This window comes from Paroedura picta, chromosome 3 (genome assembly GCF_049243985.1).
Source record: "Paroedura picta isolate Pp20150507F chromosome 3, Ppicta_v3.0, whole genome shotgun sequence".
Classification (NCBI taxonomy): domain Eukaryota; kingdom Metazoa; phylum Chordata; class Lepidosauria; order Squamata; family Gekkonidae; genus Paroedura; species Paroedura picta.
Window position 1 is genome coordinate 166,410,745 of NC_135371.1, and position 27,824 is coordinate 166,438,568.

Below are 27,824 nucleotides of genomic sequence, written 5' to 3' on the forward strand. Positions count from 1 at the left end.
CAGAGAGGTTTCTCAGTGGAATAGGCTTCCTCAGGAGGTGGTGGGTTTTCCATCCTTGGAAATTTTTAAACAGAGACTCGATAGCCATCTGACGGAGAGGCTGATTCTGTGAAGGCTCAAGGGGGTGGCAGATTACAGTGGATGAGCGATAGGGTTGTGAGTGTCCTGCACAGTGCAGGGGGTCGGACTGGATGGCCTATGAGGTCCCTACCAGCTCTTTGATTCTATGATTCTAAATTCTGTCTAAACAGCCGGAAGAAGTTCTTGATAGTTACAGCGGTTTCTCAGTGGAACAGGCTTCCTTGGATCTGGCCTTGACAATTTCTTTGGAAATGGAGCCCAATCAAGGGCCCCTTTGCTAGAACAAAGAGGTAATCCCGATTTCCCTCCCTGTTTTTACCGAAGGAGGTGCTTGAAGCCCCGAGGCATCACCTTTGAGTTGCCAGAGTGTATCAATTTGCTGCCTTTGGACCAGTAAGATGCTTGGTTTGGAATCTCCCACCATGTGACTGCCCATTTTGTGAATGGCCTTTCTCCCAGCAAGGCCCACTTGTGATGGGCAGCTGTTTCATGGTGGTGCCCCTGATCCTTTCTTTAAAATTCCAGAGGTTTTGCACTCAGTGGTGCTGGCAGTCCCTGGGCTAGCCCCTGACTCCAGAGGAAGGCGATGAGAAACAACAAACCCAAATGAAACAACAACCCAACAAGACACGGCTGGTTCTCTACAAACAACGTTTTATTGAAAAACCGTAAACTAAACCTAAGCATCAGTTCCATGCGCAGAGGCTGGAAAACACAGTGGTCAACCTAATCTCAGCGATGCCCGAATCCAGGCTGGCAAAAGTAAGGACGAGTCGTGTGGCCAAGATATGAATCTTATGTCTACGACGAAGAAAGAATAAGTGCCAAGTCTCTTTATTGTGTCAACAAATCTTCATTCTAAACAAAATGAATCCGCATGAAATAATCCAGGGACAAGGTATTGTCTCCTTTAAGCAGTGCTGAAAGCTGATGCTGAAAGCTGAACAAGGTTCCCGTAAATCCTTTTCTTCCAAAAGATATCCTCAGCAGCAAGGCCGATGAGGCATAGAAAACAACTCTAGGAAGGAGCCAAGCTGAAAGTTTTAACTTTTCTTGCTTAAGCGATCAGACGGAGGTAGTGCTGCCTGCTAGTGCATTGATTCACTTCACGCTTGGCTCCTTCCAGTCCAGGTCTGCACCAGAGGGTTGCAGAGGGAGTCAAATTCCATAACGGAGTGCAAAGAGTGATGATTTAAGAAAGTGAACCACGCTATACATTTCAGGGAAGGAAATATACCTAGTCTTCCAGTCATTGTTTTTGATGAAAACGCCTTCCTGACTTCAGGATCAACTCCTGTCCTCAGTCTAAACCAGGGGTAGGCAAACTATGGCCCTCCAGATGTCCATGGACTACAATTCCCATGAGCCCCTGCCAGCAAATGCGCGTGGGAATTGTAGCCCACGGACATCTGGAGGACCACAGTTTGGCTACTCCTGGTCTAAACCTTCCTCTCTTTGCAGTTCAGTTTGGCACAGGCGTAGCTAATCCTTCAATGCATCTAACAAACCTGTTTCAATTAAACCCTCGATGAAACCACTGTGGGTTCCACAGTGACCTGAGTAAGATAGGTCTGGGGTCCGGCAGGATGCTGGCTGAATGACAAGAGGGGCATCGTTCAGGCCTCCGTCACGGACCCCGGGATAGAAATATGGCCGGAGGGTCCCCGTCCAGGAGTCCGAGAAGGTAAAGATGCAGGACCCGTGATCCGCATCATAGAAGGAGACCTCGCCCGCATCGTAGTCCAAGAAGATGCCAATTATATTAGGCCTCACCCTGAGCAGCAGCTCCGTCAGGGGAGAAGTGAGAGCGGCGTACTCATCGCCATTCCTCAGCCACACGCTCCAGAAGCCAGTTTTGGGCGATGGCGTGAAGATCCCCTGGCGGCTCACGGATTCTCGGCACACGCCCAGCGTCCAGCTGGTCTTGCTCCCCACGCGGACTTCCCAGTAGTGCCTTCCAGAGGCGAACCGTTGCCGACCCAGCAAACAGGTGCATGTCTCAAAACGCACAGAGCTCTTGGGCACGTCTTGCCTCTGCTCCCCGACTTCGACGCTGAGCAGATCGTCGGAAAGGAGCAGGTAGGGATTGGCGGTCTCGGGGTCAAAGGTCACTGGCGCTGCAGGCAGAAAGACACCACGTCAAATCCTGGCCTGCGCTGCTGCCATCCTGCCAGAGTACAGATTTCGCTGAACAGTTTCTTTTATTTTGATGGACTCGAATTCATGCAAATTGATTGCGGCTCTCCCTCGCTGTAGTTTTGCCCTCGTTTTGTTAGCACGCACATTCATAATCCTTGCTGCAATTATATCTGGCCCAGGGAAAACATGCATTAAAGCAAGAGCTGGACAGATATGCATAATGGTTGTGGTGGGCTGATCCTGCATTGAGTGGGGGGTGGGACTAGGTGGCCTGTCTGGCCCCTCCCAGCTTTATGATTTTAAGACAGATACTTATCTTGGATGCCTTAGGAAGATCCTGCAATGAGCAGGGGGTGGGATTAGATGGCCTGTCTGGCCCCTTCCAACTCTATGATTCTAAGCAGCAGCTGGACAATTACTTCTCCTGGATGCTTTAGCCTGATCCTGCATTGAGTAGGGGGTGGGACTAGATGGCCTGTCTGCCCCCTGCCAACTCTAGGATTCTATGATTCTAAGCAGTGGCTGGACAGAGATTTTTCCTGGATGCCCGAGGCTGATCCTGCATTGAGCAGGGGGTGGGACTGGGTGGCCTGTCTGGCCCCTTCCAACTCTATGTACCTATGATTCTAAACAGCGGCTGGACAGATACTTCCCCTGGATGCCCGAGGCTGATCCTGCATTGAGCAGGGAGTGGGACTAGATGGCCTGTCTGGCCCCTCCCTACTCTGTGATGATTACATGATTCTAGGAATCCTGACATCCTGGCTTCATGCCAACCCCATCAACTCATCTGGAATTAACATTTTCATCCATTGATATCACCCCTTGCTTAGGTTTCACAGGCCTAGAAGAAAGCCACCCATCAGGCACGAACCAGCCCTTGGTACCCTTCCTAGTTTAACCCTGCATCATCTACCTCTGTATTTTCGGAGAGACTCCATCAACCCAAAGCCATCGTACAAATCCTGGAGATCCACTGGGATAGGCGGAGTTTCCAGCCGTGATATATTTTCACTCCTAGACAAGATGTTGATTTTTTTAAATCATAATATTTTACCGTGTTTACAGTTCCCCTTTCTCACCAAGACTCAAGGCAGATTACACCATAAATCCACAAAAGCCAAAGGGACCATTTACAGGGTCCCTCTAGTCAGCCATAAACAAAGTGATTAGCAGGGCAATCCTATGCCAAGCTCCTCCAGTCTGAGGACATCGAAATCTGTTGCCTTGACTGCAGTAACTCGGTGTGAGACTGCGCTGTCAGAAACTAGGGCAGCTAAGACCTCCCTGGCCATCGGTAGAGGTTGGAGGGTAGAGCTGCCAGCTCCAGGTAGGGAGATTCCTGGAGATTTTGTAGAGCCTGGGAAAGATAGGGTCCTCAGTGGGATATATTGCCCTACAATAGCCTTCTTCAGCCATGAAGGACCATGAAGGAACCCCTGAAATATTCTTCAGGCTTCAAGAAACCCTAGAAGTGGTGACAGGTCCCTTCAGAGAAGTGGGTGCGGAAGTAAGAGGTGGGAGCCAACCAACTGATCGATTGATCATTTCCCATTTCCAGGGTGGGGGGAAAAGACTAGACATGCAGAGCAACAGGGGAAGTGGCCTTCAGTGATGTCTGAACTTCTGGAGAGCTCTCATGTAACTCCAGGGTTCTCCAGAAGCCTGGTTGGGAATCCCTGCCATAGAGTGAACCCTAAAATTTTCTCTGCGGGAACTGATTTCTGTAGTCTGGAGATGAATTGTAATTCTGAGGGATCACCACGCTCCACCTGGGGTTGGCCATACCTACCAGAGATGTATATGCATACTGACCTGGTCAAGGTGTTTTTCACATCCTAGAAGGAGGAACAAGAAGGGAAAGGAGCAGTGAAAATGGTCAGGGAATCTACAGTTACTGGAAACTATACAGCCCAGGGTTAGACATCTTTAGAGATGCCAACTCTACCTTGGGAAATTCCTAGATATTTCATGTCAGGAGGGCGGAATTCAGGAAGCAGTGGGAGCTCAGCAGGAATGTGATGCCACTCTAGGACTTGTGATCTCTGAAAATCTGTTCCACTTAATATTTCTGGTAAGGCCTTGGAGGAGGAGCTGGCCTCATGGCTTAAGTGCTCAGCATTTAACATCCACTCAGGGTGGCTGTCCCGCCTCTGCCTCCTCCTCCAACCGGCCTGCCTGTCTGTCCAGCAGCCAGCCAATTGCCTTCTGTCCCCCACCCCTGACCACCCCCTCCTCCTTCCACTTCCCTCTGAGGCTTGGTGGCTGCAGATCCCTGCTGCATGAGAGCTGCGCCTGCCGGTGAGTTCCCGTCCCAGGGGCCTCTGGTTTGTAGCCTTTCCAGGTCCTGGGGGAGGGGGAGTCCATCCGCAAAATTCTCTCTCCCCCCCCCCCCGTTGTATTCCTGAATGCAACGAGCTTTGTCCCTAGTCATCTATAATTCTGGGAGAGCACCAGATCCCGCTTGGAGATCACTCTTCTTCCCTGAGCTGTCCTTGCCACTTTCAGCCTTTTAATTCTGCTGTAGCCAAAATCCCTTTTCTGCACTGGTCCTGAAGACACAAATCCCAGTCATCTTTTGCAGCAGGTAACTCCAGACGGTCTCACCTTGAGCATCGAGGCAGCTGGTTGCTGGCATTTGTGCTCCATCTCCGAAATCAGGTCTTGCAATCCGGCAAGCTGTCCTTGGGCAAGCGCCCAATTGGTTTGCAGCTTCTTCAGCGTGGCCTGGTCTTCCTCTTCCAGCTGTCTCAGGAGCAGCTGCTCTTCCTCATCCAAGGCCTGGCGCCGGCTCTGGAACCCAGATGCAATGAAGGATCGCCGTTGCTCTACTTCCTCCTATGAAAAGAGAAAAAAGCCTCAGGCATCTGGCGGTTTGGACTGGCTTCCCTCCAGATACGATCCATTTGCTCACCGTTTAAATATATCGCCTGCCCCAGCTGGGAGCAAAGCAATTCATTAAAGGATAAATGCAAAATCTCATTTTAAAATAGCTTCCTCTTTCCTCACCACAAAGCTGCCTTATTCTGAATCAGAACATCCATCTATCAAGTTAAGGATTCCTGCTCTGGCTGCCAGTGGCTCTTCGGGGTCTCAGGGCCGCGGTCTTTCATGTCACCTCTTTCTTGACCCTTTTAATTGGTTAGGTTTGGAACCTGGGACCTCCTGCATGCCAAATGGATGCTCTTCCACTAAACCTCAGCCCTTCACACTGCTTAATAATAGATTTAGTCTTGGGTCTGGAATAGAGCAGCCTTTCTCAACTGTTTTCCCACTGAGAAACCGCTGAAATGTTCTTCAGGCTTCAAGAACTCCCAGAAATTGTGCAATCATGCAGAATATGGTTGGGAAGCAGATCTGTGGACATGCCCAGCCAGGGCCCCTCCCTTTTCTACCCCCTCCAGGCCCATCATTGGCCATTTTGGGAGGGGTGGATGGGTCAACATGAACATATATGGTCATAAAGGTAAAGGTAAAGGTATCCCCTGTGCAAGCACCGGGTCATATCTGACCCTTGGGGTGACGCCCTCCAGCGTTTTCATGGCAGACTCAATACGGGGTGGTTTGCCAGTGCCTTCCCCAGTCATTACCATTTTACCCCCCAGCAAGCAAGCTGGGTACTCATTTTACCAACCTCAGAAGGATGGAAGGCTGAGTCAACCTTGAGCCGGCTGCTGGGATTGAACTCCCAGCCACACGGGCAGAGCTTTCAGACTGCATGTCTGCTGCCTTACCTCTCTGCACCACAAAAGGCTCTCATATGGTTATATCACCCAATAAATGTTTAACAAATGTAAAAAATACATAAAAATTAACTCCTTCCCATTTGGGAAACCTTCCAGGGTTACCTGTACCTAAGCATTACCTGCTGAGGCTCCTACCTGGAAGATAGACCTGACTGATAAGGTCAAGAAGAGTCCCACTCCTGTATCTTTCTGAAGAATGGGTCCAATTGAAGTTTACCATTCTGCAGTATACGTACCATAGAATTCTATAACATTATGCATGGGATAAAGAAGTCAGAGAAAGAAGTACTTTTCTCCCTTTCTCAGAATACACTTGAGGGAATTAATGAGCAGTAGGCTTAGGAAAGATTAAAAAGGAAGTCCTTCCTAAGAGTAATTAACATGTGAAACTCACTGCTGCAGGAAGTGATGGTGGCTGGAAGCATAGCCAGCTACAAGAGGAGACTGGATGAACATCTGGAGCAGAAGTCCATCACTGGCTATTAACCATAAAGTATGGTGCACTGGATGAGTTCAAATCCCCTGGTCCAGATGAAATGCACCCGAGAGTACTCAAAGAACTTTCCAGAGAACTTGCACAGCCCTTGTCCATCATCTTCGGAACCTCTTTAAGGACTGGAGATGTCCCGGAGGACTGGAAAAGAGCAAACGTTATTCCGATCTTCAAAAAAGGGAGGAAGGATGACCCGGGAAACTACAGACCAGTGAGTCTGACCTCTGTTGTGGGGAAGATAATGGAGCAGATATTAAAGGGAGCGATCTGCAAACATCTGGAGGACAATTTGGTGATCCAAGGAAGTCAGCATGGATTTGTCTCCAACAGGTCCTGCCAGACCAACCTAGTTTCCTTTTTTGACCAAGTAACAGGTTTGCTGGATCGGGGAAATTTGGTTGATGTCATTTACTTGGATTTTAGTAAAGCTTTTGACAATGTTCCCCATGATGTTCTGATGGATAAGTCGAAGGACTGCAATCTGGATTTTCAGATCGTTAGGTGGATAGGGAATTGGTTAGAGAACCGCACTCAAAGAGTTGTTGTCAATGGTGTTTCATCAGACTGGAGAGAGGTGAGTAGTGGGGTACCTCAGGGTTCGGTGCTCGGCCCGGTACTTTTTAACATATTTATTAATGATCTAGATGAGGGGGTGGAGGGACTACTCATCAAGTTTGCAGATGACACCAAATTGGGAGGACTGGCAAATACTCCGGAAGATAGAGACAGAGTTCAACGAGATCTGAACACAATGGAAAAATGGGCAAATAAGAACAAGATGCAATTTAATAAAGATAAGTGTAACGTTCTGCATCTGGGTCAGAAAAATGAAAAGCATGCCTACTGGATGGGGGATACGCTTCTAGGTAGCACTGTGTGTGAACGAGACCTTGGGGTACTTGTGGATTGTAAACTAAACATGAGCAGGCAGTGTGATGCAGCGGTAAAAAAGGCAAATGCCATTTTGGGCTGTATCAACAGAGGCATCACATCAAAATCACAAGATGTCATAGTCCCATTGTATACGGCACTGGTCAGACCACACCTGGAGTACTGTGTGCAGTTCTGGAGGCCTCACTTCAAGAAGGACATCGATAAAATTGAAAGGGTACAGAGGAGAGCGACGAAGATGATCTGGGGCCAAGGGACCAAGCCCTATGAAGATAGGTTGAGGGACTTGGGAATGTTCAGCCTGGAGAAAAGGAGGTTGAGAGGGGACATGATAGCCCTCTTTAAGTATTTGAAAGGTTGTCACTTGGAGGAGGGCAGGATGCTGTTTCTGTTGGCTGCAGAGGAAAGGACACGCAGTAATGGGTTTAAACTTCAAGTACAACGATATAGGCTAGATATCAGGAAAAAGTTTTTCACAGTCAGAGTAGTTCAGCAGTGGAATAGGCTGCCTAAGGAGGTGGTGAGCGCCCCCTCACTGGCAGTCTTCAAGCAAAGGTTGGATACACACTTTTCTTGGATGCTTTAGGATGCTTAGGGCTAATCCTGCGTTGAGCAGGGGGTTGGACTAGATGGCCTGTATGGCCCCTTCCAACTCTATGATTCTATGATTCTATGATTCTATGATTCTATGATTCTATGAAGACCTGGCTGGGGCAGTGATGCTCTGTATTTTTTTGGGGGGGGGGGAGTTGGGGGCAATAGTAGTAGGGCTTCTGGAGTTTTGGCACCACTGGTGGACTTCCTGATGCCCCCTGGGTTTGGGGCACTGAGGCACAGAGTGTTGGTCTGGATGGGACATTGGCCTGATCCATCATGGCTTCCCTCGTGCTCTTAAATCTTCTGGTGGGTTTCCTGATGGCTCCTGGGTTTTGGCCACTGGGTGACACAGAGTGCTAGACTGGATGGACCATTGGCCTGATCCAACATGGCTTCTCTTATGTTCTTAAGGCTGCTGGTGGACCTCCTGGTGGCCCCTGGGTTTTGGCCACTGTGTGACACAGAGTGCTAGACTGGATGGACCATTGGCCTGATCCAACATGGCTTCTCTTATGTTCTTAAATCTGCTGGTGGGCTTCCTGATGGCACCTGGGTTTGGGCCACTGTGTGACTCAGAGTGTCGGACTGGATGGCCCATTGGCCTGATCCAACATGGCTTCTCTTATGATGTCCTCACAATACATTCAGGAAGATCAAAAGTAAATATTTCTGTACACAAACAATTAAATTATGGATTTCATAACTAGTGAATGCAGTGGTGGCTTCTAAAGCGGATTACAAAAATCCACATCAGATAGGTCCATCAGTGGCTACTTCAGGAAACTTCCACATGCAGAGAGTATAGGCCTAGCAGTGCTAGGAGGCAACATCAGGGAAAAGCCCATTTTGTTGGCCCTCTAAGACAACTGACTGACCACTGTGTGAGACAGGATGATGAATGAGAAGACCACTATTCTTTCTAGCAGGGCTCTTCTAAAGTGCTTCTTTTCAAATTAGTCACAAGGTGGCAGTCAAGGCCAAGAAACCCAGTTCTTTATACACAAACCTTACCCCAAATTCTGCCAGGTATATGCTGACAACAACAAAATACACTTACCAGGAACACACACACACATTGTCATCAACTGGTGGAAGACGACAATAGGAGACAGAAGCATCTCTCTGGTACAAGGAGACCCACCACCAGGAGGTCCAGGAGAAATAACGGGGTCACATTCACCCTGTTCATCTCCTGGCGCATATCATCCACCAGAGCAACCAAACCTATTTCAGGCCTGAAACCAGACTGGAACGGAACCAAATTATCCTCTACCTAAAGGGAACCCTGAATCTGCCCAGCTGTAATCGGGGCAGCAGCATGTTGTTTCTTTTGTCATTTATTCCCACCAGGAAGCAGGCTTTATACTAAGCTGGCATGGTGTCATTTTCTTCTTGCGTCTTTCTCCACAGTCACTCTGGCCCTCTCCCTCATCTTTTCATCATCCTCAGCTGTCCGAACTCTTAGAACTGAGAATCATCGTGTTTTCTGCCCCGCTGTTTCCTCATTCCAGGGGTTAATCAGGGCATCGAAGGGATCGTCAACCTTTTCAGGGGGGAAATCCTCTAATATCTTCTGCATTCAGCTGCATCAACATGTATTTATTTGTTTTTGCATTGATGTAGCACCCTGCCTTGAGGCTCAGAGCGGTTTACAGGGAACGTGAATTGTGTAACAGTACAACATCAATTCCGTAACTGTACATTAACAAGGAAGTATCGTCAACAGTAACGATAACCATAACAGCAACAGCAAAACATTATTTCATGGATTAACGTCACACCTGCAACCTTGCAGAGTGGGCCTGTCTGAATGGGAGGGGAATCCCTGGGCCCAAGAGATGTTGTGATCACTGCCCTCAACCCAATGCCTTAGTGGAAGAGATTCATTTTGCAGGCCCTGCGTACCTGTGCTAGCTCCGAAAGGGTCCAGATTGTCAGAGAAAATTGTAGGTAATGCAGTTTGAAGTAAACAACAGAGACCTTAAGTTTTACAGCTTAGAGTAAGCAACATGCAGACAATGGAAATTTCCTGAGGCAGGGGACAAGAAAGTTAGCTATTAGCTTGCTAGCTCAAACCACAAGATAAGAGGAAGTTAAGTCTTTAGCTTAGGAGAATCACTAACTTAGAGAAATGCAACTCTAACTACAACATCGCGAGGAGAGCTTTAAAAAAAAGTGCCATGCTGGCTGATCAAGTATGTATACATCATTTCGGGGAAATAAGGGGTTATTGGGGAAGTGGAAACTTGTTACGGGATAGGTGAAAGATTGTGAATCCATAAGTCGATTGATCAATGGAGAAGCACTAGGTGGGGCTGTCTTAAAATTGAGCTGTGCTGCACCACAGATTTTGGAGATCTTTGGGTGTGATCCCATGCTTGTCTTCATAATCTTCATTGTCAGTGGCATTTATTTGCAGGGCTAAGTTTGTCCGTGACAAGATCTCTTCTGAGAGCTCGTTCCACCAGGCCAGGATGGAGAAAGCTCTGGCCCTTTTTGAGGCCAAACGTGCTTCCTTGGGCCAGGGATCAGTAGCCGCTTAGTGTTGGCTGAGCATAGTCCTCTTTGAGGGGCATAGGCAGGGAAGTGGTCTTTCAGGTACGCTGGACCCAAACCATGTATAACTATTGCATTGTTAAATGAGTTTGTGGAATGATTTCCTCCAGCCGCAAAGACATCCAGTATTTCCCATCATTCACGTGAGCTGGGGTCTGATCGGCCCCCTCATACCCCTTTAATAAAACTTATATTTTTATTATGTTGTGCACAAACATGCAAAGCATATGTCTTTCTTGGTGTTCCGCGGGGTCTGCAAAATGGAGCTCTTCCGCCAGGTCTTCGGCTGAGGCCGGGCAGCAAGGAAGATCGTGCCCCCCCCCCTGCTGGAGTGGCGGTTGCGAATTCCACCTGTGCCCTCTTATCACCCTTTCCCTCCTGGTTGTATATTGGGAGGATGATTAGGTCTGGGATGTGTTCTGGCCACAGCATCTTTATCCCCATGGGGTTTCTGACTGTATTGTATCTGTTTTTATGTCTGTTCTAAGGGGTTTTGTTGGGCTTTTATCTAGACATTTTAACCTGCCTCGAGCCTTCAGGGAGAGGAGGGCAATAAATTGAAATAATAAATACATAAAATTTTCCTGGGGTCCTCAACGTGGTGCCCGTGGGCACCAGTCATGGTGTTCACGGGCCCCTTTGCCGAAGAAGAAGAAGAAGAAGAAGAAGAAGAAGAAGAAGAAGAAGAAGAAGAAGAAGAAGAAGAAGAAGAAGAAGAAGAAGAAGAAGAAGAAGAAGAAGAGTTGGTTCTTATATGCCACTTTTCCCTACCCGAAGGAGGCCCAAAGCGGCTTACAGTCGCCTTCCCTTTCCTCTCCCCACAACAGACACCCTGTGGGGTGGGTGAGGCTGAGAGAGCCCTGATATCACTGCTCGGTCAGAACAGTTTTATCAGTGCCGTGGCGAGCCCAAGGTCACCCAGCTGGATGCATGTGGGGGAGCGCAGAATTGAACCTGGCATGCCAGATTAGAAGTCCGCACTCCTAATCACTACTCCAAACTGCCCATCAGGTTGGCAAGACCATTTGGGGCTTTAGCCCCACAAGCTTTCCCATGGCCCACCAGAGCTCTGAATGCCAGCGCAGATTTTTTAAAGCAGGGCTTTCACGGCACCTGCCACGAGAGTAGAAGGATCGTCACAATGAGTGCAACTTTAGCACCCATGGCAAGGCAGCGCTCCCCCCCCCTCCTGAGGCAGCCATTTTGTGGCTCCACCCAATCTGCAGTGTCAGAATTCCAAAGGTGCTCAAAGAGGCTGAGGACTTCTGGTCCGTGCAAACACCGCCCTGTAGAAGGAGGAATGGGGGCGTGAAGGTGCAGGGCAAAGGGGTGGGACAGATTTATATTTCTGCTTTTAGGGTCCTTTCAGAGATCGCACCTCCGAAGTCTGCTGTTACAGACTTTGTCTCAACCCTGTAATTTCAGTCTGTTTGCAACTTGGTCCATGGTGCTCTTTAGCAGGGGTGGCCAAGCTGTGTCTCTCCAGTTGTCCATGGACTACAATTACCATGAGCCCCTGCCAGGCAGGGGCTCATGGTAATTGTAGTCCATGGACATCTGGAGAGCCACAGTTTAGCCACCGCTACTCTATAGTAACAGCAACAACAAGAACCATACCTTCCACGTGGCTATTTTCTCTCTCTTCTCGGCCTCCATCTTGCTGGCTTCCCCCACCATCGTCTTCAGAGAATCCGCAGCTTCCCGGAGCTTAATCTAAGGGGAAAGCACAAGCCTGTGATTGCCATGGTTTTCCAGTGAGGTGTTGAGCTGGGGTAGTTTTGGAGAAGATGATATTTCCCCGTGATGACCAGAGAATCTAATGCACCAAGACCTTTCCTGACAACCTCCAAGGGTTTTTATAAAATGGTTGGGGCCAAGTTGGGCTTTTGGCCAGCAAGACTTGGCCATTGGAGATTTGATTGACTGTGAAGATATTTTTTAAAATGTTGTTTTGGCAGAAGTTGGCCTCACAGCCAACTCCGCTGTTTGACTGAGGGTAAGCTGTGGTAGCCATTTTGTGGCTGACTTTGCCTCCTGCAGCCGCCATGTTGGAGTAGCCATTTTGTGGCCAACTTGCTCTCCTGTGGCCGCCGTGTTGAGGCAGCCATTTTGTGGCTGGGCCTACCACAGTGTCAGAATTTCAAAAAATCAAATAAACAAATCTTGTAAAATAAAAAGAGTAGAGAGTGTTCAGCGCATCCCAGAATTGTCACCTGTTTCAGCCTGAATCAGATTTGGCGGTTCCTCTTAAGGAAACACAACTGAGGAATTCTGAGGCAAACCAAACAAGATTCTGTGAGATTGAACCTTTTGTTAGGAAGGATCCACATGTCTGTTAGAGAGCAACAACTTGAAATTGTTTGTTTACTTTATATCTCACCTTTCACACACACCCCTTCCTTGGGGGCCTTCTCCTCACAACAACCCTGTAAGGTCGATTAGGCTGAGAGTGTGTGGCCTCTCCAAGGCCACTTAGCGAGCTTCTATGGTCGAAATCCAGATTCAAAACCAGATTGTCAGATCCTAGTCTACACCATTTGACTATGTGACTGTGCCCAGTGAAACAAGGTGTGAAGGTAGAATTTTAACATGAAACATGGGGCATGGGTGGGTGAAGAGAACGGACTTCTCCTGAATTCCTCTCTCAACAGACCTCCTAGCAGAAATGCCTCAGTGTCATGGACGAATTCATCTCCCTATTCCTCTAAAATTAACAGGAATGACCTACCAAAGTCTACACCAGCCTTTCTCAACTTTTTTACCCTTGAGAAGCCCCTGAAACCTTCTACAGGCTTTGAGAACCCCCAGAAGTGGCACAATCGTGCAGAACAGGGTTGGGAAGCAGAGCTGTGGACACACCCACCTAAGGCCCCTCCCCTTCCCACCCCCTCCAGGCCCATCATTGGCCATTTTGGGAGGGGCGGGGCAGGTCCACATGACCATATATGGTCACTTCACCCAACAAATATTTAACAAATTTTAAAATATATATAAAATTAACTCTCACCCATTCAGGAAACCCTTCCAGAGCCATCAAGAACCCCCAGGGTAACACAAAACTTTGGTTGAAACACCCCGATCTGCATATAAGGCAGGTGCGTGTACGAATGCCTCTCTTTTGGCCCTCAAAACCCAGCCACCACTTTACCTTGTAGTCGTGAGCTGCTTCCTCGATGGGCAGCACCGTGTGCATGCGATGCTCTCGGGATTTGTCGCACACCAGGCAAATGGGCTCCCCGTCGTCTTGACAGAAAAGGCGCAGCTTTTTGCCATGCCTTTCGCACAAGGCCTCGCTGGGACCTCGGGCGGGCTGCAGGGCCAGCCGCTCAATGCCCTCCACGATGTTGGCCAGCTGCTTGTTGGGCCGCATGCTGCTCAGCAGGAAGCCGGCCCGGCACTGCGGGCAAAGGGCCACCCCGGTCGCCGAAGCAGCTCCCCGCTCACAGTAGCCGGAGATGCAGGCCCGGCAGAAGTTGTGGCCACAGTCGACCGTCACTGGATCCCGGAGGCACTCCAGGCAGATGGAGCAAGAGACCTCATCCTGAAGCCGTTCCACGGGGTCGTCCCGCAAAGAAGCCATGCTCGCTGCAGCCTCCTGGTAACACTGTCGTGAACTGAGCATTGCCAACATGTGGGGAGTGGCTCCAGGAGAGAGGGAGGCACTTTGGGTGGAGATTTCCTGCTTGGAAGCCCTCCATGGGTTTTTGTTATGGGAGGTTTCCACTCCGAGCGTAAACAGAAATGCAGGGAGGCAAGTTTCCCCTTGAAGAAAACCGCCTTAAGAGGAAGGAGAGGAAAAAAACAAGAACTGGGAACTGGGCCAACAGAGGTGGTCATGAATCTTGCAAACCAGGCAAACGAGTTCCTTTACTGGCAAGACCGTAAGCTGTCAGCTCTGCCCAGAGTTGCCAACCTCCAGGTGGCACCCATAGATCTCCCTCTGTTACAGTTAGGGTTGCCAGTTCCCAGGTGGGGAAAAATTGAGGAGTTTGGGGGTGGAGCCTGCAGGAGGGTGGGATTTCTGGAGGGGAGGGACTTCAGTGGGGTATAATGTCATACAGTGCATCTTTCAAAGGGGCCATTTTCTCCAGGGGAACTGGTCTCCCGGAGAGGAGCTGTAAAACCAGGGGATGCCCAGGAGATCTTGATCTATGGACCGGACTCTCCGAATTATCTTTGAGCCATGTGGGAACAACACTCAACTGCTCAATACGTCAATGGGGGATTCTTTGAATAATTCTCTTTCAGGTCCTGAAAGGGGGGACCTGAAAGGGGGGAACCCAAAAGAGAATTATTCAAAGAATCCCCCATTGTCATGTTCAGCAGTAGCGAAGGAATCCTATAAGAATCAATGGAAAGACCTAATTCAGAGAAATTCAACATAGTTGGAGCGTGTACCACGAAGGTGTAAGTCGCCGACGAAAGAGAAAATCGAAAACGGGATACTTTATTATTTCTGGAACGACGCCTGAAGTCGATCTAGTTTTCTTCGGCTGAGCATTCTTGTGATCCAGGGAGCTTCAACCTGTGGTCCTCCAGATGTTCATGGACTACAATTCCCATGAGCCACTGCCAGCATTTGCTGGCAGGGGCTCATGGGGATTGTAGTCCATGAACATCTGGAGAACCACAGGTTGAGGATCCCTGTTGTGATCGATGGACTTTCATTATTCACAACAGCAGGCGTGGCAACCTTAATCTGTGCCCCTGAAAATAGCTCAGGTCATCAGCTCCTGCAAATCACAGCTTCTCCTTCCCACAGCCTCTCCTCCTCGCTATAGTTGCTCCTGTCTGTTTCCTGCTTTCGTGACTGGAGGGCGGCACTGGCAGGAAGGGGAGCTGCCTCAGTGGTATTCGGACCCTGTCACACAAACCAGGCTACCCCCTCTGGCCCCATAAAATGACACCCCAAATATATATTATCCTACCACTGGCCTCCAAGATCACTGCAGATGGGGGCTGCGGCAAAGAAATTAAAAGACGCTTGCTCCTGGGGAGGAAAGCTATGGCAAATCTAGGCAGCATCCTAAAAAGCAGAGACATCACCCTGCCAACAAAAGTGCGTCTAGTCAAGGCTATGGTATTCCCGGTTGCAATGTATGATTGTGAAAGTTGGACCATAAGGAAGGTCGAGCGTCAAAGAATTGAGGCTTTTGAACCCTGGTGCTGGAGAAGACTCTTGCGAGTCCCTTGGACTGCAAGGCGAATAAACCGGTCAGTCCTAGAGGAGATCAGCCCTGACTGCTTCTTAGAAGGCCAGATCCTGAAGATGAAACTCAAATACTTTGGCCATCTCATGAGAAGGAAGGACTCCCTGGAGAAGAGCCTAATGCTGGGAGCGATCGAGGGCAAAAGAAGAAGGGGACGACAGAGAATGAGGTGGCTGGATGGAGTCACTGAAGCAGTCGGTGCAAACTTAAATGGACTCCGGGGAATGGTAGAGGACAGGAAGGCCTGGAGGATCATTGTCCTTGGGGCTGCGATGGGTCGGACATGACTTTGCAATTAACAACAACAACAATCACTAGATGGACAAAATGGAAACAGACACAGGACGAGAGTCCCAGCACCTTCTGCAATGTGGACCTCTCTGATTCTGCTGCTATTTATGACAATGAGTACAGTTACTGGATACGACTTTACCGATAACAGGTGTCAATGAATAGTTATATTAACCTGATCCATTCAGTTCTCTGGAAGGGAAAGCATTTTTGCACCATTTTACAGATGTGTGTCCTAAAACAGCACTGAAGCCGAGAGATTGATGTAGTATTAATTATGGGCCAGGTTGGGTTCCAAATTCACGCTACAACTGGGGCCCCTTTCTCTGTGTAAGGTATAATGACATTTGGTAGCAAGCGTCAGAGCCAGATTAATACAACCTGGTGGCATAACTACATCAAGACAGCCCCATAAAAGGACACCCCAAATATATATTATCCTATCACTGGACAGACAAAAGGAAATACTGCTTTACACACAGAGAGTGATTAAAATGCGGAATTCACTGCCAGAGGCCGCGGTGATGGCCACAGGAATAACCAGCCTTAAAAGAGGATGAGATAGATTCCTGGAGGATATGTCTACCGGTGGCTAGGAGCCATGATGAACGAGGGGAACCCCTCACTCAGAGGCACTAATCCTCTGGATCCCAGACCCAGGAGGCAATATCAGGGGAAGGCCTAGGCCTCCATGCCCTGTTGTTGGCCATTCAGAAGAACTTATTGGCCATTGTATGAGACAGGATGCTGGGCTAGATGGACCACTGGTCTGATTCAGCAAGGCTATCCTGATGTTCTCATGAGGACCTCAGCCTCTTTGCCCTGTTGCTGGCCCTCCAGCAGAACTGGTTGTCCACTGTATGAGACAGGATGCTGGGCTAGTTTACCACTGGTCTGATTCAGCAAGGCTATCCTGATGTTCTCATGAGGACCTCAGCTTCTCTGCCCTGCTGCTGGCTCTCCAGGGGAACTGGTTGGCCACTGTGTGAGATGGGACGCTGGACCAGATGGACCACTGGTCTGATCCAGCAGGGCTCTTCTGATATGCCCTGCAACTTAGTCATGCTTTGTATTAAAAGGGCCCCTGTAACCCAACTGTAGCTTATTTCATTCAGACAATAATCCAACTTTGACAAGAACAGAGACGAGAGAGAGTGATGTCGGAGTCAAGAAGCAGCACTTCAGTAGCACATTTTTTTTTAGAAATCCATGTTTGTCTTGAACACTGATTAGTGATCATGGGAGCGTTTGCTCCTCTCACCGTAAGGCAGCCAAACAAGTTCCACAAAGCAGTCCTTTACAAGCCAGAAATTACGTAGTTTACAAAAAGAATCACAGAAGTAGGCATATCCTTGCTCCTGCCCTGGTTGCAGCTCATACCAACTGTCCTGGCACCAGGAATGAGTTCATGGGTGCCACGGAGGGAAAGGGGAACCCTCTTCCCATCTGCTCAGAGTTGCACATGGTCTAGTCTTGAAAGCAGGGTTCACTCCCATGGGAAGGCGCCCTTCACGGCAGTTCTTGCCCTAGGCCAGGCATTATGTACATCCTGTCCCCTAGTCCGGGGCTCTTGCAGCATCAGGATTCGAGGTCTCGCGAGAGCTGTAGGAGTTTTTTCTGGTTGTTGATCATCCGCAAGTTCTGGATGCAGGCCCAGGTGGCAGCAGGGCTCCTAGTGCTGAGAGATTGTTCCGAACCTGAAATGGAAAGAGCCTGATATCACGGAAGACGCCTTTACATTCCACCGGAAATTCCACAAAAATGAAAGATGATTTACTGTCTCGTCTAGTATATAGTGTCCTGTCTAGTATATCACCTCTGAACCTGACCTTCCATATAGATCAGGGATTTCCATCCCTGGTTCCCTGAGAGTTCTCCAGGGGTTCCACGCCCTTTCCCAGAACTTCATATGGCTGCTGAAGTCACTAGACATCACTCGAGCCCACTTCCTCTGTTGCTCTACATGTGCTACATTGTGGAGTCGTAAAGCATCCACTTTCATTTTATCCTAATGATCCCTCCTAATTCTGGTCCCATCTGGTGGGAGTATGACATCACTTCCGGTAACATGTCACTTGCAGGGCCTGTAGCAGGCAGGCATGGTCAGCTGACACTGGGGTTTCTCAAAGCCCGAAAAGTATTTCACAGTCAAAAGGTTGAAAAAGGCTGATAGGGATATCGTGTTTAGCAGCTAGCAGCAGACCAGATAATCTACACATTTGTCTCATATTCTTGAAAAGTAATTTTAGGCTTGGAATACAAATACTTGTGGTGCAGAGTGGTAAAGCAGCCAACATGCTGTTTGAAGCTCTGCCCATGAGGCTGGGAGATCAATCCCAGCAGCCAGCTCAAGGTTGACTCAGCCTTCCATCCTTCCGAGGTCGGTAAAATGAGTACCCAGCTTGCTGGGGGGTAAAACAGTAATGACTGCGGAAGGCACTGGCATGAAAACGCTAGAGAGCATCACCCCAAGGGTCAGACATGACCTGGTGCTTGCACAGGGGATACCTTTACCTTTACCTTTTTACAAAATATGGCTCACTGCATTCCAAGTGGGGGATGAGAGGTACGTCAAGAGCTTTCAAAGGGAAGTTGTAGCAGTCAGTAATTTGAAGGGTAACCACAGAGGGGCTAGATGGTCTCTGTTCGTTCAGACATTTGGACTCGCCTCTCCATGGCTTCCTGAAAGCCTCATTCCCCAGAATAAATGTTCAGAATGCCGTGAGCCAAAAATGCTAACAAGAGAAAAAAAAAGAATCTGTCCAATGGCTTAATCAAATAATATTCAAAATATAAGAGTCTCTGATATCTCTTCCGTTATAATTTCTACCAGGACTCAGCCCAAATGATTAGATGTTTTTTCCATTTTCAATTCAATATCTTTCATCAGTGGCCATAAAATAGTATTAATAAGTTCATAGTGATCTCATTGTATTCTATCGTCTTGCTTATCTTTCTTGAAGTATAATTAAGGCGAAAAACGCTCAAGTGGTATGGAGAGCCAAGGCTGTAGGCTCCATCTAGACACCGTTTTGTCTGAGTCCGTGTGGAAATTATAATAAAGAGATAACAGAGACTCTTATATTTCTAGTATTATTTGATTAAGTCATTGGACAGATTCTTTTTTTCTCGTTTGTGTTATTGGGATCGTCCACTTCCTTTTTTAGAGCCTCTTGTGGCGCAGAGTGGTAAGGCAGCTGTCTGAAAGCTTTGCCCATAAGGCTGGGAGTTCAATCCCAGCAGCCGGCTCAAGGTTGACTCAGCCTTCCATCCTCCCGAGGTCGGTAAAATGAGTACCCAGCTTGCTGGGGGGTAAACGGTCATGACTGGGGAAGGCACTGGCAAACCACCCCGTATTGAGTCTGCCATGAAAACGCTAGAGGGCGTCACCCCAAGGGTCAGACATGACTCGGTGCTTGCACAGGGGATACCTTTACCTTTACCTTACTTCCTTTTTTGCAGTACTATGAGCCAAAAATGCTGCATGAAATCTACGTATCTCATACTCAAGTACAGGCCAATCCGTGGATATTTAAAACTGCAGATTAGGGCTATGCTCATAAAAAGAGGTCCAGTAAATCACAATCACAAGGAACTGGTGTAGACAGCCAGGAACATTAATCTTTAAAACAGATGAGTGATAAAGTAGCTTTAATTGCCGGAACTTGCACCAGACGGTCCTGAAAGGCTCAGAGTGTTGGGACCGTTCATTCGGCTGTTTGAACTCTTGTAAGCCTGACTGTTCATTGTCACTGAGGAAGGTTATACGAAACTTGAGCCTGTAACAGGTGCAAATTCTGAGGATTAAAGCTACTTCTTCACTCAGATTTACATTCCTGGCTGCCTACATGGGCTCTTTGTAACTTTTCACTGGGCCCACACTGACAGAAAGGAGATTGTTCTCCAAACATGTTAAATACTTATGGTGATTCTGATAAACAAAGGAGAATGTCACATGGAAACAGAAATCTTCTGGCAATGGCTGTTATCAACTAGACCAAGCCTTCTCAACCAGGGTTTTGTGAAATCCCAGAGTTCCTTGATGGCCCTGAAAGGTTTTCCCAAATGGATGAGTCAATTAATGAGTTAAACATTTATCAGGTGATATGACCATATATGGTCATATCACCTGATAACCATATATGGCCACCCACGCCTCCTCCCAAAATGGCCAGTGATGGGCCTGGAGAGGGTGGGAAGGGGAGGGGCCCCAGGTGGGCCTGGACACAGCTAGGAGTCCCAACCACATTCTGCACAATTGAGCCACTCTGGGGTTTCTCAAAGCTTTCAGTGGTTTCCCAACGGTAAAAAAGTCGAGAAAGTCAGAACTAGACTATGCCTTAGGTACCATTTATGACTTTTTCTCATCTGAAAATCACCTGAGTTAATAGTGAATTAACCAAACAAAGTCCTTTCTCTCAGTCTGAGACTGAGACTGTTGACAATCAGTCTCAATGGGTACAAATCCACCACCTGCTCTGTTCCTTCCCCCCACCCCCCTTTCGGCTTCCTCACTTGGTGGCAGGAAGCTGCCCCCTATCCTCCCCCACGCTGGATAGAGTAAGAGGCCTTCTGGGTGCTTACATGTGGAGGCCCGCATTGCCCGAGCTTCTTCCAGGAGGTGCTGAGGACGACTCCGCAAGGGGGACAGTGGAACTGTGACCGGGGGAAGAAAAATATAGTTAAGGAGCAAGGTATTTCCTAACCCAGGGGTAGTCAACCTGTGGTCCTCCAGATGTCCATGGACTACAATTCCCATGAGCCCCTGCCAGCAAATGCTGGCAGGGGCTCATGGGAATTGTAGTCCATGGACATCTGGAGGACCACAGGTTGACTACCCCTGCCCTAACCCACACCTCAAAAAAAACCAACCCAGTTTTCATTACCTACACAGACGTTCTTTTGGTGTCTCTCTGCATTCTATCCCGCTTAACAATCACATAGCCTCTCCTGACCGTTCACGGTAGAAACACTGCATTTCTTCTTGTCTCTCTTTCCTTCCCCTCCCTCCAAGAGCCTCGAAACCAACTGCGGCCACAAGGGGCCGAATTTAATAGGTTTCTCACAAACTGCTCGAGACTGAAAAACAAAGCAAGGCATGTGTCATGCTTTCAACCCACCTCTCCCTCGAAGGCAGGCTTTCTCCACCAGGGGTTTCATGAAACCCTGGGGTTTCTCGATGGTCCTGGGAGGGTTTCCCGAATGGGTGGGAATTAATGAATTTTGTATATATTTGAAATATTCGTTAAACATTTCTCGGGTGATAGGATCATGCACGGTCATGTCAACCCGCCTCCTCCTCCCACCATGACCAATGATAGGCCTGGAGGAGGTGGGAAGGGGAGGAGCCCCGGGTGGGCGTGTCCACAGCGCTGCTTCCCAACCGCATTCTGCATAATCTCACCACTTCCGGGGTTTCTCGAAGCCTGATGAATGTTTCAGGGGCTTCTCAAGGGTAAAAAAAGTTAAGAAGGGGGTTAGAATGTCGCAGTTAGGAGGTGGGAGAGCCCGGTTTAGATCCCCATTCTGCTGTGAGACTTGTGGGCGACCTTAGAGTATGTCACACGAAAACAGACATGTTCTGACAACAGCCGTCTTGAAGCCTGAAGAATGTTTCAGGGGTTTCTCAGTGGTTAAGAATGCTGAGAAAGGCTGCTCTAAGGAGTCCATCAAAGCACCTTGGGTTAATGCCTCTTCTGTTTTATCCTCACAACAGGCTACAAGGATATAACCAGACCAGGCGGGTCAGCCATTGAGCTTGGCAGGTGTGTGTATGGTGGGGATTGGAACTCAGGTCTCCCTGGTTTTCGCCCGACATTCTAACCCCTGCATGCTCCAGGCCAGGCATTTTGAAAACGAGTCGATGCATGTAAGAGAAGCAGAAGGGCATCTTGGATGTACATGGAAGAGGTCCTGCCAGCTTGGTGTAGTGGCTAGGTGTGCAGACTTCTAATCTGGTGAGCCGGGTTTGAATCTGCACTCCCCCACATGCAGCCAGTTGGGTGATCTTGGGCTCGCCGCAGCACTGAGAAAACTGCTCTGGTTGAGCAGGAATATCAGGGCTCTCTCAGCCTCACCTCCCTCACAGGATTTTTGTTGTGGGGAGAGGAAAGGGAAGGTGAATGTAAGCTGCTTTGAGCCTCCTTCGGGTAGAGAAAAGCGGCATATAAGAACCAACTCTTCTTCTTCTTCTGTAATCTCAGGGCTCTCTCAGCCTCACCTCCCTCACAGGGTGTCTGTTGTGAGGAGGGGAAACGGAAGGCGATTGTAAGCCACTTTGAGACTCTGGGTAGAGAAAAGCGGCATATAAGAATCAATTCTTCTTCTTCTGCTGTGGCCACTATCTTTGACTGACAGGTGTCGCTACTAGTCTATTTCTACCCCTGCCCTTTCCCCGCCCACTTTCCTTCACTCACGGTGGGGGTGGCTCCGGCAGCGATGCACGAGACGAACAGCCTTGGCCATCATGCGCTGTCACGGAGAAGACACCAAGTTATATTCACCATTCCATTTTATTCACTATTTATTTGTGTACTTATACCATTTTTTAAAGCTGCCTTTCTGCCCTGCGGCCCTCGAGGCAACTTACAATAGAAAATAGCTATTATTTTTACAACGCAATTCAAATATAAAGAAAACAGCAATGATAAAAGGCACATTGGAGACGGCAACTGAAAACATCCAATTAGGACTGCCAAGAGATTAAAAAAAAATAAATCCCGCCTTCCCTTCCTCATGCCGTCCCCTCCCCGCTTACCAGCTTCTCGAAATTGACAAGGTTCTCCACCGACGTGCAATTTCCCTCGTGGATGAAGGTCATATCTGTAAGGTCAAGGTGAGCCCTGAGCTTTCTTATATATTCACTGCAAAAGGCTGGTGCAATTTCACTGTTTTAATAGGAATCATGTTACTGTACCTTTAAGAAGGAGGGGCATAAAGGGGATGATGGGTGGGGCTAGTTTGGCCATAGCCAGTCTGTAGACTCGGTGATTCCAAGAGGGGTCCTGGGAGGAAAAATAATTAAAATTGATTCTGGAATGATTGCTAAAGAGTGTGCATTAGGTTCACCATTAAGAATGTCAGAAGAGTCCTGCTGGATCAGTCCAATAGGCCATCTGGACCAGCATCCTGTCTCACACAGAGGCCAACCAATTCCTCCGGAGGGCTAACAAGATGACAATAGAAGCCAAGGCCTTCATAAGAACATCAGAGGAGCCCTGCTGGATCCATCATCCTGTCTCACACAGTGATCAACCAGTTCCCGTGGACAGCCAACAACAGGACACAGAGATTAAGGCCTTCCCCTGATGCAGCCTCCCAGCTCTGGGCTTCAGAGACAGTGCCCTTGAATATGGAGGTTCCCCTGAGTCACCATGGCTGGTATCCCCTGATAGACTTGTCCTCCATGAGTCTCTCTAATCCCCTTTTAAAGCTGTTTATTCCAGTGGTCATCATTGCATCTTTTGGCAGCAAATTCCACATTTTTAATCACTTTCTGCATTAATTAATATTTCCGTTTGTCCACCCTGAACCTGCTGCCGATCAGCTTCATTGGATGCCTTTGAATCCTAGTATTTGGGGAGAGGTGGGAAATTCTCTTTGTCAGCTTTTTCCACCCCCTACTTTTCGGACTATCCAAACCGAATTGCGCGTGCCTAATTCTCAGCAAATTTCCAAAAGACATTTTAAGACCTCCACTCACCAGCATGCGTTCCAGGGTGCTATACAGCTTTCTGGTCTTGTGCGGAATCTTCTGTGAAGAGAAGGAGGCGGCATGTTCAGAAACGGCTCACAAGAGGGGGAAGCTCACGCATGCATTTTTTGTTACTTGAAAGTCAAGAGGTGATTGGCACATGGAAAACAGCTGTGACACAACTCCTTGCAATATCTCCAATGCAATACTTCTCCATCATGCCATTCTTTTGTTCAGCTGGGAATCATCAATCAATGAATGATGGGATAGCGGAGAGAAGAACATTCTCCACTTACTGTGAATTTCTATTTGTTTTTATTTATTATCTGATTTGTACCCTGCCATTCCCCAAGAGAGCTCAGGGCTGTTAAAAGGAGCTTTTCTGGATTCTCGTTTTCCTCGCTTATCGTTTCCTGTTACCTTGTTGTAGTTGTTTTTCTGTTCTGCATGTGTTTTGCTGCCCCTAGTGTTCGATTCAATATTACACTGTAGAGAGATAACACTGGATGTAAAGTGATATAACATTGAATCGAATATCGAATTACCCTGCAGAGAGATACACTGGGTGCAACGTGATGCAATATCGAATTGACCTCTAGAGGGAGTTAAACACATGCAGGAACAGGGGGAAAAGCCAATCCAAAGCAATGGGAACACACAAGCATGGAAAATAAGAATGTGAAAAAGCCCAAGAATGGTACAGTCTTGGTCTTCTGATAGGCGACTCCCATTTTACACCTTTTAAGTCTGATAGGATGGCCCTCCACCACTAAACCACTAAACCTTCTAACACGGCAGTTGATTTATATCCTCTTTAGTTTGTAGTTCTTCAACAAGACAAATTTTAGAGGCTGTTTCTGGGTTCCAAGCATAGCCTGAAAATCAAAGGGGAATAGATCCTGCCTGTATGCAGTAGGAGGTTCTTACCTAAAGTCTAAACCTATCCTACCCCAGAACCACTGGAGAATATGTGCATGGACACAAAAGCCTTTGCTTTTTAATCCATCCCAGTAATAGGCGTGACCAAAAGCCAGGTAGGCTGCACAAAACCTTTCTGATCACTCAATAATTGTCTGTGGACACTAAGATTCAGGATGGAACCTTTGCGTCTGAGATGTCTGTCTGCCCATTGGGGAATGCAGAGGAAGGAAAAGTTAGTAAAATTCATTGTCTCCAGCACTAATAGACACAAATGCCTTTTAAAATCACTTAACACTCTCCTACCGGCTTTTTCTCCGGTGATAGACAGGAAGAGGGGGAAGCCCCTTTGACTGTCGGGGATTATAGGGCCTATGTGGACCCAAGCCATGTGGGACTGGGGCTGCAGAGGGGAAGGCAACTGGGCGAGATTGAGTGAGAAGGCTGGCGAGGAAAAAAAAGAACTCGAGGGACACAGTGCCTATTGCTTCACCAGGAGGAAAGGGCTCAAGTTCCTTGCTATGAATCAGGGTGGCCCACTTCTCAGAAGCCATCTACAACAACAAACATTCTGATTTTGTTGCTGTTTCCCCCTTTGGCTTATTGGCTGATAAGAGTACAGATGTCCCATCCTTGTTTGGATTTCTGCTCAGCATGGTTTGTTTTTCTCGATTGCAAAATAGGAAGTCGGGCTATAATCTTTGAGTTAAGGAAACCTCCCCGAATACCCAACAGGCATCGAGGGGGGCTGATCCTGAGCCCAGCTAGACCAGGCTGAGCTTCTTTCGCTGAGATAGCTGAGTCATCTGGTTGTTCCCACACATCTGTAAAGCTCCGCTTGTTTGGCCTATGTGGGGGATATTTTCCAGGATGCAGGAAGCTGTGGCTTGACAGAGCAGGGGTAGTCAAACTGCGGCTCTCCAGATGTCCATGGACTACAATTCCCATGAGCCCCTGCCAGCATTTGCTGGCAGAGGATCATGGGGATTGTAGTCCATGGACATCTGGAGGGCCGCAGTTTGACTACCCCTGTGACAGAGTGTCGAAATTGGGGTAGATCTGGCCAACATGCAACCAGCATGAACTCTGCAAGAATACACACAGATGGTCTGGGATTATGGATAGTTGAAATCAGTTTTGTTCAGGTTTAATAGCCCAAAAGCCAGAAGTGGCCAAACTGTGACTCTCGAGATGTCCATGGACTACAATTACCATGAGCCCCTGCCAATTGGCCATAGTGCAGAGATTCATGGTCATTGTGGTCAATGGACCCCTGGAGAGCCACAATTTAGCCATCCCTGCCATAAACCTACAAAATTTGAGAATTTAAAACAGTAGTGTACTACATCAAAAGCACAATATTGACCTAAACAGATCAAAAACAATCTTAGTCTTACATTATCCAAAATCCAAAAAGGATGAATATTTCAAAATCCATTTCCCCAGAAATTTGTCTCTTTCTGCTTTGAATTCTGGACAGTAAGAGAGAACGAGGGGTGATCGTGAACCCAGTCCTGCCCTTTGGCAGTCCCAGTTGTGTTGGCTTGGAGATATTTGGAGAAAACGACCCTTCCTCTGAGCTGCTGGCAGGGCATTGCAGCATGCAATTCTTCTAACACGGCAGGAAAAAATTTACACTGTCCTAATAGAAATGTCGAATTTGCACTCTGCGAATGCTCAGAAGCTAAACCTAAACTTCCCTTATGGGTAGGTAAAAGGTGGCCGTCAGTTACACTTCCCCCCTACTGGCTAGCCCTTGTCAGATCTTGGAAGCAGGGTCAGCCCTACTCAGTGGTGGAATAGGAAGTCCAGGGTTGCTACACAGAAGCAGGCAATGGCGAACCACCTCTACTCCACGTGTCCCCCCGTAAATTTTATTTGCTATACGAGAAGAGGCGGCCGTAGATTTTTTTTTTAAAGAAAGAAACGGATTGTATTTTAAGATGGAAATTCGTTTTTTAAACTATTATTGTGTTTTAAATTTGCTGTACGCCGCCTTGAGCCCTGGGGAATGGTGGGGTAGAACTCTTGCAGTAGCCAACGACCTCTGAACATCTCTTGCCTTGCCAAGGCCCGGCAGAGTTGCCAGAGACTGGCTGCAACTTGACAGCCCTTTCCGCCAGAAAGCTTGATTCCCAGGAATCAAAGGAGTTCCAGGGGCACAGTGGGATTTCTCACCCCCCTGGTGCATCCCCAAATGTCGTCCCCCCCCTCCCGTGGTGTTCCGCCCGCTCCCCCAAAGAGCAGCATTTCAGAGGACTCTTTCAGCTGCAGCAGGAGAGGGGAGGCGAGACAGGAGCACTTGTTGGGCTGAAGTCCTTCTGTTGACAGAAACATTCCAGTGGATCCCAGCCAACCATCTCCAAGCCGACGGTGTCCCCTCCCCTCTGCACCACAAACGTACTTCCCACGTCCTAGAGAGCCGGCTGACGCTGGAGTGGCCCAAGCCAAACATCACGGCGAAGAAGGAGTTCAGGTTCTTCTGGTCCTTCAGGCTGAAAGAAAAGTCAAAGGGGGACACTCAGCCCAAGTAGGAGCTGAGATCCAAGCTGGGTTTCCACACCGGACTTTCAAAGGGCAACCGGAACTGCCAATTATCCCAGAAACAACCCGTTGAAGATGAATAAATAGAAAGAAATTTCCAAGCTGGCGATGGCAAAAAGCTTTATTCAGAACATGTTCCTAGGGTATAAAACCTTGTTTTCGTATTTTACTTCCTCAGTAAACTTATTTCTGAATTGGTTTTTTTTTTCAGGGATACAAACAAAGTCTTCAACCCACTACCTAATTCTTATATTTTATATACCTTATACTTTGTATTTTAAGCCATATAATTTGGGTCGATTAGTATCAAAGGTCCATAAAGGTAACGATCTTATAAATGACCATTTAGTACGGGGCTGAAGACTTGTTTGTATCCCTGAAAAAAAACCAATTTAGAAATAAGTTTACTGAGGAAGTAAAATACGAAAACGAGGTTTTATACCTAGGAACTCGTTCTGAATAAAGATTTTTGCCATCGCCAGCTTGGAAATTTCTTTCTGTTTATTTATCCCAGAAAGACAGGCCAGCCAGATCACCTTCTGGTGGGTTTTGTAAAACATCTCCAAGATCTCCTGGAATTACAATGTATCTCCAGACAACAGAGATCAGTTCCCCCTGGAGAAAATGGCTGCTTTGGAGGGGGGACTCCAAGGCGTTTATACACC

At 48.0% G+C, this 27,824-nt stretch overlaps 2 protein-coding genes across 5 annotated transcripts in view; both read right to left on the minus strand.

Annotated features, from left to right (window-relative positions):
* Positions 1-725: 725 nt before the first annotated feature.
* LOC143833440 (E3 ubiquitin-protein ligase TRIM58-like) lies at positions 726-14,250 on the minus strand. Of its 2 annotated transcripts, XM_077329284.1 has the most exons (6): positions 13,652-14,249; positions 12,121-12,216; positions 4,828-5,058; positions 4,036-4,058; positions 3,137-3,237; positions 726-2,198 (listed from the first exon to the last, which is right to left on the minus strand). In XM_077329284.1, exons 1-6 carry the CDS (start codon positions 14,132-14,134, stop codon positions 1,564-1,566), a joined length of 1,569 nt encoding a protein of 522 aa, XP_077185399.1. In that variant the 5' UTR covers positions 14,135-14,249; the 3' UTR covers positions 726-1,563. The 2 variants fall into 2 exon arrangements, with proteins under 2 accessions (XP_077185399.1, XP_077185400.1); XM_077329285.1 differs by lacking the exon at positions 12,121-12,216 and having other exon boundaries at positions 13,652-14,250.
* A 2,765-nt stretch (positions 14,251-17,015) lies between these two features.
* RAPGEF3 (Rap guanine nucleotide exchange factor 3) overlaps positions 17,016-27,824 on the minus strand; it is a 67,374-nt gene continuing 56,565 nt past the window's right edge. The window contains exons 20-26 of one of the 3 annotated variants that reach the window (XM_077329287.1): positions 27,020-27,110; positions 23,707-23,757; positions 22,921-23,008; positions 22,762-22,826; positions 22,421-22,475; positions 20,589-20,660; positions 17,016-17,701 (exon numbers count right to left, since the gene is read on the minus strand). In XM_077329287.1, the coding sequence (XP_077185402.1) occupies positions 17,583-17,701; positions 20,589-20,660; positions 22,421-22,475; positions 22,762-22,826; positions 22,921-23,008; positions 23,707-23,757; positions 27,020-27,110 (541 nt within the window). In that variant the 3' untranslated portion in view covers positions 17,016-17,582. The remainder of the gene's footprint in view (positions 17,702-20,588; positions 20,661-22,420; positions 22,476-22,761; positions 22,827-22,920; positions 23,009-23,706; positions 23,758-27,019; positions 27,111-27,824) is intronic. The other 2 variants (XM_077329286.1, XM_077329288.1) reach the window with 2 other exon arrangements.

Excerpts from the sequence above, each read along its gene's own strand:
- LOC143833440 (XM_077329284.1), bottom strand. The coding sequence starts at position 14,134 with ATGTTGGCAATGCTCAGTTCACGACAGTGTTACCAGGAGGCTGCAGCG. Across the intron at positions 12,217-13,651 it reads AAGCAGCTCACGACTACAAG|ATTAAGCTCCGGGAAGCTGC; the intron begins GTAAAGTGGTGG and ends CTTTCCCCTTAG. Across the intron at positions 2,199-3,136 it reads GTCTCTCCGAAAATACAGAG|CGCCAGTGACCTTTGACCCC; the intron begins GTAGATGATGCA and ends TTCTGCCTGCAG.